At 61.7% G+C, this 11,404-nt stretch overlaps 1 protein-coding gene across 1 annotated transcript in view; it reads right to left on the bottom strand.

Moving 5' to 3' along the window:
• Positions 1-10,735, bottom strand: part of PPP1R9B (protein phosphatase 1 regulatory subunit 9B) — a 42,397-nt gene extending 31,662 nt beyond the window's left edge. The window contains exons 1-2 of the mRNA XM_065422594.1: positions 9,831-10,735; positions 9,386-9,773 (exon numbers count right to left, since the gene is read on the bottom strand). Coding sequence (XP_065278666.1) covers positions 9,386-9,773; positions 9,831-10,735 — 1,293 coding nt within the window. The remainder of the gene's footprint in view (positions 1-9,385; positions 9,774-9,830) is intronic.
• Between the last annotated feature and the right edge of the window lie 669 nt (positions 10,736-11,404).

An 11,404-nucleotide genomic window follows, 5' to 3' on the forward strand; every position in this document is an offset into this window, starting at 1 on the left:
ACCCCCGTAAGCAAGACCCGCAGGCCTGGGGCTCGGACGGCTAAGCACCCCTTCCTTTCAGTTCAGCGCGGCTTTAGGCTAAGGGAACAGGCAGCTGCAAGGGGAGCAAGCAGCCCGTCCTCTCCTTGCAAGACCCGTGCAGACATGCGAATGCGCCCCGCGCCAGGGCAAAGGCTGCACTGGCCGCCTCTCTGGTGGCCCGGGGAACAGTCCACATTCCCCCCTCGGGGTCCTCCAGGCCCCCCACGTTCAGCTGCCTGGGAACGCAGGCGGAGCAGATGGCTCATCAAGAGGCAGCAGGGGCTACCCCGGCCGGGCTCTCAGATAAAGCATCTCCCGCTCACGGAGAGAGGATTACAGCCATACGGGGCTAGGGGGAGAAGGGATAACACCGCTCGGCTAAACCCTCCGAACGAAAGAGTATTAGGGATCAGTGTCGTGGGCTATAGAGCAAAGCCCTGTGATACCCAGCGCATGTAGCGACCAACACAACGGCCGTAACACCAGCCCTTCTGCCCGACTGGCTGCATTGCGCTCAGCTGGAGAGGACAGCCAGAGAGTCGGCCGGGCAGTTAGGGCACTAGCTCGGGACTTGGGAAAGCAGCAGTCAGCTCCCTCCTCTGCCACAGGTTTCCTGGGTGACCTTGGGCAAGTCACCTATACTGGTTTCTAGGCGGGGAAGTATTGCTGCGTTCAGTGTCCCAACACCCAACTGATTTAGGAGCCTGAGTTTCATTTTCAAAAGGGATTCGGGCACTTAGGAGCCTAAATCCCCTCAATTGTCAACGGGCGTTTGGCTCACAGGTGCCCAAATCCCTTGGGAAAAATGAGACTCGGGCTCCTAAATCAGTTAGGCGTTGCAACACCGAGATACCTTGAACAATCCGGGCGGGCCTCGGTGTCTCAGTTTCTCCTGCATCAAATGGTGAGACCAGCACTGCCCAGCCTCCTGGGGGAGCTCGACAGGCGCTCGGATGCCCTGGGAACGGTGGCTATAGAGGAGATGGCCAGGCTGGGGGATGATCACGGGCTTGCAGAGTTCGTGGCTTGCCTCCGAGGCCACAATGATCCCCCTCTGGAGAGGGGGGCCTGAGGCCTCTCTGTTGGGCTCCTGGTCCCGTTCCACATGGGCCTGCTTGCGAACCAGAGCCCTTCCCCCAACGAGCCAGCTCCCCTGGATGGTTCTGAACCCAATTCCCTGCCTGTGGATTGTTCCGATCCCTGCTCACTGTGCAATGGTGCCGCCCACCCCCTCAGAGCCCCATGCAAACATCCCCCCGAGCAGGCAGGGCAGAGACATTCCATCCCACTTTACAGAGAAGGCCAGGGCCTCGCGCCACGTCCCCCAGCGGATCAGGGCCACAGGAGGGACTAGAATCTTGGCTGCGATTTTCAAAGGCACCAAAGGGACATCAGCATCCAAATCCCACCAAAATTCAGTGGCAGCCGGGGGCCCTACGCCCCGAGGCCTTTGTGCAGATCCCAGCCCACTGCCCTCTGCGGGCGGAGCAGGCCTCCAGGAGCAATGCTGCCAGCTGCAGACACCGAGAAATTATCTCCCCAACCCCCCACAGCGCTTCCAAGCCAATGAAGGACATAAGAACATAACAACGGCCAGACTGGGTCCATCCAGCCCAGTATCCTGTCTACCGACAGTGGCCAATGCCAGGTGTCCCAGAGGGAGTGAACCTAACAGGTAATGATCAAGTGATCTCTCTCCTGCCATCCATCTCCACCCTCTGACAAACAGAGGCTAGGGACACCATTCCTTACCCATCCTGGCTAATAGCCATTAATGGACTTAACCTCCATGAATTTAACTAGATCTCTTTTAAACCCTGTTACAGTCCTAGCCTTCACAACCTCCTCAGGCAAGGAGTTCCACAGGTTGACTGTGCGTGACACAAAGGGATGCATTGAGGCCTAGTTGACATGATGCTGACCCAAGGGCCGTGGTTTGAGCACCCTCCAGCACGCTCTGGGATGCTGCCCAAATATCTGACAGCAGCCCCTCGGTCCATGTCCCATCCAGACGGGTTAATACTGAACTGGAGGCTGTTGGACGGTAACGGCCAGGGACTTCATTTTCTCTGGGTTAATAACCAGACCAATACATGCTGCCGCTTGCCCAAGGAGATCGGCCAACAAACCATCGTGGGCAGTGGTGCATGCTGCTGTGTTCTGGGCCCTTCCGCAGCCGCTGCGGGGCCGTCGTGACCTCAAGCTTGCTGTGAAGCTGCAGATCCCTGGAACCAGGGTTATACCAGCTCTGCCGTGCGGAAGCACGAGCCGGGCGTGGAGGAAAGCGGACGCGCACCGGCTCGGGGCTTGTCGTCTCCGTCAGCGGCTCCAGATCACGCGGCAGGAGGAGATCAGGAAGGAGGACATGCGAAGCTGAACCCGCCAGCCACCTCCATCAGCGTTGGTTCGGTTTTGGCAGCTTTCTGCAGATGGGAGACCAGCGAATCCCAAAGCGTGTGCCCCAAGGAACGCCGCCGCGTGGGCGAGCATGTGGGTGCCAACAGCTTCGGTGGTGCAACACAACTGCCCGCGATGGACGTTGCGCCAAGGTGGGGCGGCCTCATTCCAGCACAGAAGGGGTTGGACCCAGTTAGCCCTGTCCCTTCCCCCACTTCCTGCGGGGACAGGGCAGGAGGGATAAGGGCTGGGCTCCCCAGCCCAGTTGGAGGCAGAGCAGGGAAGGAGTCAGACGTCCCTTCCAGGGAGCCGAGCCACCCCCGGAGCCCACGACCAGCTGCAGTGGGTGAGGACGCTCCTAAGCCAGCTTGGAGGACAGGCCAGCCGCAGCCCCCAGAGCCTGAGGGAGCCAGAGAGGGAGCGCAGGGGGAGCCGTTCGGAGCGGAGACAGGGAACCAGGCCCCAGCGGCCATGGAGCAACCCAACCGGACGCCGGCAGGAAGCAGCCCAGGGAGACAAGACGTAAGGCCTGTTGTATTGCCGGGAGGCGAGGCTGCGACTTCCCGTTTCCTTGACAACCCAGCAACGGGATCACCCGTCGCCTGAACCCGACTATTTACTGGTTTAACCCTCGGGCAGGACCCCCGACTCCCCAACTTCTCACTGGCCCAGCCCTCATCCAGGAGGCCTGAGCTACCACGTGCCCAGCGGCTAGGCTGCGACCCAGGACCACTGATCACCCCACTCGGCGCCAGCACCAATTCCCTGCCGCCGTCAAAGGGGGCGCCCTGCAGGAGACCCCAGGAACGCTACGGACATAACCAGCGTCTACAATCACACCATCTTCAGCACCTTGCCAGAGATCGATGGGGCAAGGAAGCCGCATCCCTTTGGGATTTGCCAAGACGATGGCGGGCTGAGTGACCGTGATGACTGGTGGGGGTGCATCTGAGCATAACAGAGACCCAGGTTTTAACCCTGCCTCTCTGGTGACTTTGGGCAAATGGGTTGATCACCTCCCTGCCTCAGTTTCCCCATCAATAAGGTGGATGTCTGCCTCCTCTGCGAGGGGCTTGAAGATGCGTGGATGGAAAGGGCTGTTATTTATGACGATGCTCCTGGCCTTCCAAATGCACGATTCCGATCCCGACGGCATATCAGCCTCTGCGCCCCGACCCAATTCCCTTCCCAGGCAGAAACTGGACCCAAGCCCAGCCCTCCCAGCTCTCTGCGCTCTAACCAAAAGCCTCCCCACCCCCATCAACTGCACCCCCACATGTTTGAGGAGCAGTCCCTCCCCACCTCTGAGCACACGCTGCCTTCTGCTGGGGGGTGTGGGCCAAGACTTGGGCCTGGCACACTCGTTCCCTCACGGCAGGAGGCTCTGTGCAGCGTACCAAGGGGCACTGCCAATTCTCTCCTTGCAGACAGCTTCTGTGCACATGGACCTCGGCTCCTGCTGCTCCCTTCACGGTAGGTATTCTCGGTATTTGGGTTGTCTGGGGAGGAAGCTCTTTGGAATGAAGCTCCCTGGGGCATTGTGTGTGGCAGAGAGAAAAACACGCCATGCCAGCTGATCGGAACATTCCACCACGGAACATGCCCGACCAGCCCTCGCCTTCTCCCCACTCGGCCCAAACAAGCTCCAACAGCCCATCCATGTAACGATTGAGCAGTGCAACATCAGTCACCTGCAGAGGGCTCGTCTCACATCCAGTCCTCTTGGTGGAGGGGCCCATAGTAGAGGAAGAGGCCAAACAAAACAGCCCCCTGCCCCCCCCGTTCTGTGGCCCACATGCTACTGCTCAGTGAATATTACAGGTGCCGCTCCACAGATACAAGAGTGGTACAGCAGCAGCTATCGGCTCTCCTGCATCTAGCTCTGGAGGTGCCCAGTTCAAACCTCCGTGTTGGCCAAGATGGCGGCCGCTGCATTTCCATACAGCCTGCCCCGTTCGATGCTGCTATCTGGCCCCTGGGAGCAGACGACGGCGGAGGTTGGGGGGCGTGGAAGCCATGCTCCAGGAGGGGAGGGCCTACTCCCCGGGCTTGTTTTACAGCGAGGCTACGCTCAGAAAGCGGACACGCTCCTCACTCCAGATCTCGGCTCGCTGGGCAACGTGCGGACTCTGATTGTGGAGCGATCGGAGCGGCAGCCGGATTCTCTCTGCCCTCTCGCCCCCAAGGCAGGGGCTCCCGTTAGCAGGGCGGCTCTAAGGAGGGGAGCACACCCAGCCAGGGGGCTCAGTACTTGAGTGGGGGACTGCAGGGCCGGCGGCTGGCAGAGCTTCTTCGCCACAAGCGAAGGCGCGATCGTAGCCCAGGCAGGCACCAGCTTTAACATCTAGCTCGCTATCGTGGGTAACAGTAGCAGCGAAAGCCAGCCGCCCCCAGGACAAGCCGGCTGGGGGCTTGGTCCGTACTCACTTTGCCATGGGCAAAGACCAGAGGGCAGGTGGGCAGGGCACCGGATTAGGACTCGTCTCTGCCACTAACTTGGGCCAGACATTTCCTCTGTCTGTGCCTCTGTTTCGCCTCCCACCCATCCTTGGGATGGCCTGGTTAGATTGACAAGTGTCTTGAGGCAGGAACGGTATGTACAGGGCCTAGCACAATGGGGCCTCTAGAAGTACCATAATATATATAATAGCAACTCCACTGGGTTGTATGTTTCCAGCCGGGTCCTGATCTTCTCCCTCATTGGTATGAAGGGGAGTTATGCTGCTGCTCTCAGCGATCAGAGGCTAGGGTGCTGTGTCCACATATGACGCCCCTGGTGTGATGACATAAAGAAGCAGTCGGCGGGGAGGGGCTACCAGGCGCGAGAAGGTCTGGGAATGACAGGAGGGAGATGCATCCCCTCACTCCCATTCCCCACGGGGGGCATGCCCATGCATTAGGGGGTCCCAGCCACCTGGGGGCTTGGCAGGGGAGCACATTTGAGAGGCGTGTTGCTATGGCAGAAAGTCCAGCCTAGCCCAGCTCCCAGCGTGAGAGAGAATCGCAAGGAATCCAGGCCCGGAATTCGTCCTCCCTCCAGATCGGCTGAAGTTCGCCCTCCCGATTCGCAATGCGCCACTCCCCCCACGCCAATGAGAAAAAAACACCCCAGCTAACCGTTTAGGTAGGCCCTACAATAATACATGCCCGGTGCTCCTGAGCTCCCTCTGCTGCCTGTGCGGTACAATTTCTACAGGCTTTAAAATACAGCACTTGGCCACTCCCTGCAATCACAGTCCTCGGGCTAAGCGCCACAACCAGAGACTGATTTTCCAAAGGGCCCAACGCCCATCTAGGCACCGAAAGGGCCAGGTTCTCCCCAGTACTCTAGCTGTGACACCAATGGCTAGATGGTCACAGGATCCCAGCACCCTCCATGGTGCACTCTTCCGAACCCCCCGGCTGCTTCGGTGTCCGGGGAGGAGCGGGCCTCTCAGAACAGTTCCTCAAACGCAGCCCGCCAGTGACCCTACCCCAGCCTGCCCCAGGTGCCGAGAGAAGTGATCCAACTGACTCAGCAACGCAATCGGGGACGCGGCTCTATAAATAACCGAACTCAGAGACAAAGCAATTGCTGCTCCTCCAGTCAAGGGGAATACGAGTGCGAGCAAGTCGCGAAAGCCCAGAAATAGCGGCCCGGCCCCCGGGAGTTCATCGTCCCCCTGGGCATCGCCACTCTGCTTTGTGGCATCACAAGCCCCCGGCCATGCCCCGGCACTGGGAATCATTAGCAATGTGGCAGGAAGGTGGTGTGCTTCGGCTGGCCCCCGGTGGCACTGATGTCCCCCCTGCCAGCCCTGGTGACAGCTCGGAATGGCTCGTGGCCTGGCTACCGCCTCTCAGACAGCAATAGCCAAGGGGCTGCACTGAACCCAACACCCGTTTGCTCCTCTGCCCCGGGTCAGCCGGCACAGGCGGCTCCTGGGTCCATCTACAATCAGGAGCCCGGCTGGGCCCTGCCTGCTCCAGCACGGCCCCGCTTAGGGATGTGGAGCACGATAACTTCCCTGCCAACTGACAGCAGTGGACCCCTGCGTCTCTTTGCCAGGGATCTCCCTCCATCTGTGTCCCCCTCCCCCCCCAGGCACCATGTATGTGTCTGCCCCCCATCCCCGAATCCTGCCCCAGATCACTGGCACAGTCGCCCCTCCCTTCCCTCCTCTCCCCATCCCAGGCTCTTCCGTGCCCATCTGGCTCGGGGTGAATCTCCAGGAGGGCCGGTCCCGCTTGCTCAGAGGCTGTGACGATAAAGCAGGCACATCTCACGGGGGGGTGAGACTTCCCCTTTCTCACTTCTGCTGCACCCGGGCGGGAGAGGGGGGGCATGACAGTCCAGAGATCAGCAGAGCCCTGATACCGGGCACCCTGCCACTCTTTCCCCGCCCCCACACCCCTTCACAGCTCGGAGCTCCTTCTCCTCTGGGGATCCCCCACCCCCCGAAGGCCACCCCACAGGGGAAGAGGAGTACATACTACACCACTGCCTGTTAGCTCAGGGACATGACCAATGGCTAGCCCTTCCTCCCAAGAGATCCCATGCTGAGACATGCCAAACAATGGATGAGAGGCAGCTGTAGGCGAGTGGAGAGATGGGCAGTCCCGTGCAGAGGACAGAGCACTGGACTGGGGCCCAGGAGACCTGGCTTTGCTGGGTGACCCTTGGGCAAGTCTGTTTCCCTTTGTCGGGTCTGTTTAGATGGTGAGCTCTTGAGGGCAAGGGCTCCGACTCTGTACGCGCAGCGCCTGGCGCAACGGGGCCCTGATCTCAGTCAGGGCCTTTATTCGTGATGCTCAGGCAGCTCCGCCCTGGGAGAAGGGGTTTTACAAAGATCACTGTCCCCGGAAGGCCAGCAATGGGAGAAGAGCCCAGTCAACCCCTGGGACACATGGAGAAGAGGGGCACAATCCAAAATCACCGCCCACAAGGCCAAGACCAGCCACCGCTGCTCAGCCCAGCAGCTGCACGCTCCCACCTCCTACCCCGACAGGCCACTGAGGAGACCCAGCAGGCCTCATCTGCATCCAGTTCTCCTGGCCACGGCACACCACACAAGCAAAGTCTTAACGTCCCTCTAACTGGGCAAATCTCCCACTCTCCTGCGATGGCCCCACACCCCCAGGATGACAGCAATGCGTCCTGCTCCAGCACCTGCCACCCAAACGTTAACAAGCCCAGCCTCCAACCCTGCAGGCAGCCCGGTCAGCCGGACGGCCCGTGCTCTGCAAGTAGGGAAACTGAGGCACGGAGCCAGGCGTGACTCGCCCAAGATCGCCCAGCGAGTCAATGGCAGAGCTGGGCAAGGAACCCGACTCTCCTGACATCCAACCCTCTGCTTTAGCAAAAGGTCCCTCTGCCCCGCAGCCTTACCTCCCCACCCAGGCGCCTCAACCCCTGGGGGTGCCTATGGATAACAGCGCTGCCTGGCTCCTGCCAGAGAGTCTCTCACGGCCCGATTCCCAGACCCTAAGAGTCAGACCCGGCCTGGAATGGCTCGCGCGCCAGCCGCGCTCTGAGCCCCAGCTCACTCCAGGAGCAAGGCTTTGGGTGGGGGAGCAGGCGCACCCTGGGCCAACCCCCCAGCACTTCATCAGCTGCACAACCACAGCTGGGGGCTTGGGAGTGGCTGCTGTGATAATGCACCTGTTCCTGGGGGCTCCACCAGCGGCCGGGCTCCCATCCCCTGGATCTAGGGTGGGTGCAGAGGGTCGGTTACGCACCCCACTGGCGAGGGCACTGGAGCAGGGCGCCGGCCGATATGCACACACATTCATCCACGCCAAGCGAGCCCTCCTGGCTCCCATTCCCAAATCACAGGCACTGGGCCAAATGCTGCCCCTGGTGTAACTCCAGAGAGGAAGCTGGGGTGATTGTAGCCTCTTCTCGCAGGCCCCCAAAGGGGCAGAGGAGCAGCGTGGGGGGGGGGCAAACCCAGATGCCAATGGAAAGACCTCCCCTGAGGTAGGATCAGACAGCTGGTATCCTCCCTTCACCCTCCTCGTCAGCTTCATGATCTCATCCTTATCCTGAGGCTGTCCATCCCTGAGAGAAGCCAGGCTCCTGGGGTACACAGCAGACTCCCCCCGTACCCAGGATGTTCTCCTGCCCCACACTGCTCAGACCCCTCCTCGAGCCAGCAACCCGCCCGCCCCATGCCACAGATCTGCCCACAATGCCAGGGGGCAGCCTCATCCGGCCTGCGGAGAATCCAGCAGCCTCGGCAGCTGCCCAGGCCTGGTTTGGCTTTGGGCTCCGGGCGGGCAGGTGGTGTCTGAAACCAGTCCGCGCTCTGCCAGCGGAAGAGGAAGGCGGGTTCTGCTCGCTCCACCAAATGGGGACGGCTTAATGGGCTAGAGACACGCCACATACCTACACTCCCTGGCATCACCGGTTCAGGGCTGGCTCAGACCTTCACCGGGGTGCGGGGGGACCCACACCCTACCCCACAGTCCTGCCTAGCCCTTGATAGCCCCTTGGCACTTCTCACCCCAGCGAGGGGTTGGCTCTGCTGCACCTGACCAATATTTTCGCCTACCCCCAGCCCCGAACGAGTGTGTACTGGACGGATGCTGTCCAGCCACCCCAGCAGTGGCTGCATTTCATGGGTGCCGGCGCACAGACAGCACGTTGGCACAGATAGCCTGGCACCCCTAGAGTCCAATATCAATGGCATCCCACCCCAGCTGGCCCAATGCTAACTGGGGGCGATGGCGTGACAATCTGGAAAAATCCCCAGGCAGGGAGCTACCGGGTGGCGGGGAGGGAGGTGGCGCATGGGGCTAGATGCTAGGGACTGCTGGGTTCTGATCCCAGCTCTGACACTTCCTCGTGACGTGCCCCAGGGTGGGAATGACACCCCCGTCTAGAATTCTTCGCACCTCCCCGCGGGCGCTGAGAGGGTTCCATTGGCTGGCGCGCCCAGCCCGTTATCCCCACCCTGGCGAGGCTCGGGGACGCCCAGCGGCCTACCTGGATGGGAGCCGTGCTGAACTGGATCTTGCGGTTGGAAGCCAGCTCCTCCTCCTCCGACAGCCCGGGGATCTCCACGCAGCTCGACTCGGGCTCGTACAGCCCGTCGGCCTCCTCGTCCTCGTCCAGCCCGCTCCCCCCCGAGTCCTCCCCCAGCCCACTGTATGCACTGATGTCCACCAGGTCGGCCTCCGAGAAGTCCTCCTTCTTGGACTCATCGCCCAGGTCGGCCTCCTCCTGCCCCTCGGCCTTGCCCTCCTCCTCGGGGTAGGTGTCCACTTCCGGGGCCTGCCCGTGTTTCTCCGCAGCCAGGCCGCCGTTCTCCAAGGCCGCATGCACCGTCACCTCGGCCTGGATCATCTCGGCCCTCTCGGGCCCAGACGCCAAGCTCTTGCTCTTGTCCTGCTCGGCCGCCCTCTCCTCCGCCTGCTCGGCGGCCTCAAACTCCTGCTCCGAATCCCCGCTCTCCTCCACCTCCACCGGCTTGATCTTCCGCACCTCCTGGACGCTCTGGGCCCGTGGGCCCATGGCGTCCTTCTCGCCCGGCCTGGGCGCGACCGGTTTGGGTTGGGCCTTGTCGCCTCTCAGTTGGGGAGCCGGCCCGTCGCCCCCCCTGGCTTCCGCCTTGCCCCCTTCCGGACCCTGGAGGAAGACCCGGGACCTCTTGCTGACGATCTTGGAGTTGAGGGGCCCAACTTTGCTGGGGGTTTTGTGCAGGTTGTTCCTCAAGTCGGCCTTCTCGAAGACGGCACTGAGCTGGCTGACGGTGGGCGACACGGCCTCCGTGTCCAGCTTGTCCAGGGACTCCGTGCTGCCGTTGAACCTCACCACCACATCCAGCTTCCTGTCCTGGAAGCCAGCCCTCTCCTTCCTCAGCAGGAGCTTGTTGGTGGTCTCCTTCTCCTGAAGGCTCCGCTCGAAGATCTTCCGGGTCTCCTGGAGCTTGGAGACCGGCTTGTCGGGCTTGGAGTCGAAGCGGCTCACCCTCTCCGACACGCTGGTCCCCAGCTTCAGCAGCGCGCTGTGGTCCACGTTCTCGTTCAGGCTGCTGGCCCTGGGCAAGGAAAGCCGGACGGGCTTCTCCTTCACCTTGGCCAGGTCGCAGGTGCCCTCGCCCAGCGGGGCGGTCCCCATCTGCAGGAACATGTTCTTGATCCGGTGCACGTTGGAGCCATACTTCTTGTTCCTGGCCTTCTTGGCTTCTTCGCTCTCGGCGGCCCCAAGGGCATCCTTTGTGGCTCGGAGGGCCTGGATCCCCGCTTCGTAGGCGTTCCTGTGGGGAGAGGCGCTTCTCAGGCTGCCGCTGCTGCTGTTGCCGGGGCTGGCGGCGTGGGGCTCCGTCTTCATCATGGTTCAGCGAGGAGCCTTCTCCGGTCGCCCACACCTCATAGCCTCGCTCGGCCTCCTCTGGCTGGCTCCTCTTCCCCACAATGGCTCTCCCTGCCCGCCGGCTCACATCCTCAGCAGAGCCCCCCTAGTGTAGGAAGGGGCTACGCCGTACAGCTGGCATTGTGCAGGCGAAACGGGAGCAGGGTGGCGAGGAGGCAGGGCTGGTCGGGCAGGCAGAGCAGGAGCGCTGGATCTCCTAAGGGATCGGCTCAGGCCATTGCCAGCCGGGTGATCAGATTCCCTCCCCCGCCCCTCGCCCCTTCTCCTCCTCCTCCTCTTCCTCCCTCTCTCTTTCTGCGCCTGAATGGCTGGTGATGGAGACCGAAGGCTCCAGCTCTTCTGCAATCAGCACAGCCTACCGCCCCGGCCTAGGCTCCCTCTGGGTCTTAGAGAGATCACACAGGCCCTTCTCTTCTTCCCCGCCTAAAGGAAGCAACAGGGCCGTGTGTCCCCTGCAAAACCCCTAAGCCACTGAGCTAATCGCCCCAGTAGGAGGGGGCTGGGACAACGAAAGCCCCCCAGCTCTGCCATCGACTTATTGAGAACAGCGACAAACTCGACTCAGCCCCCTCTGGTGCGGCCGGTTCTCTGGGCGCCTTTCGCAGGGGGACAGATCCGCTCTTCCCCCTC

The sequence above is a fragment of the Emys orbicularis genome, chromosome 25, assembly GCF_028017835.1.
Source record: "Emys orbicularis isolate rEmyOrb1 chromosome 25, rEmyOrb1.hap1, whole genome shotgun sequence".
NCBI lineage: Eukaryota > Metazoa > Chordata > Testudines > Emydidae > Emys > Emys orbicularis.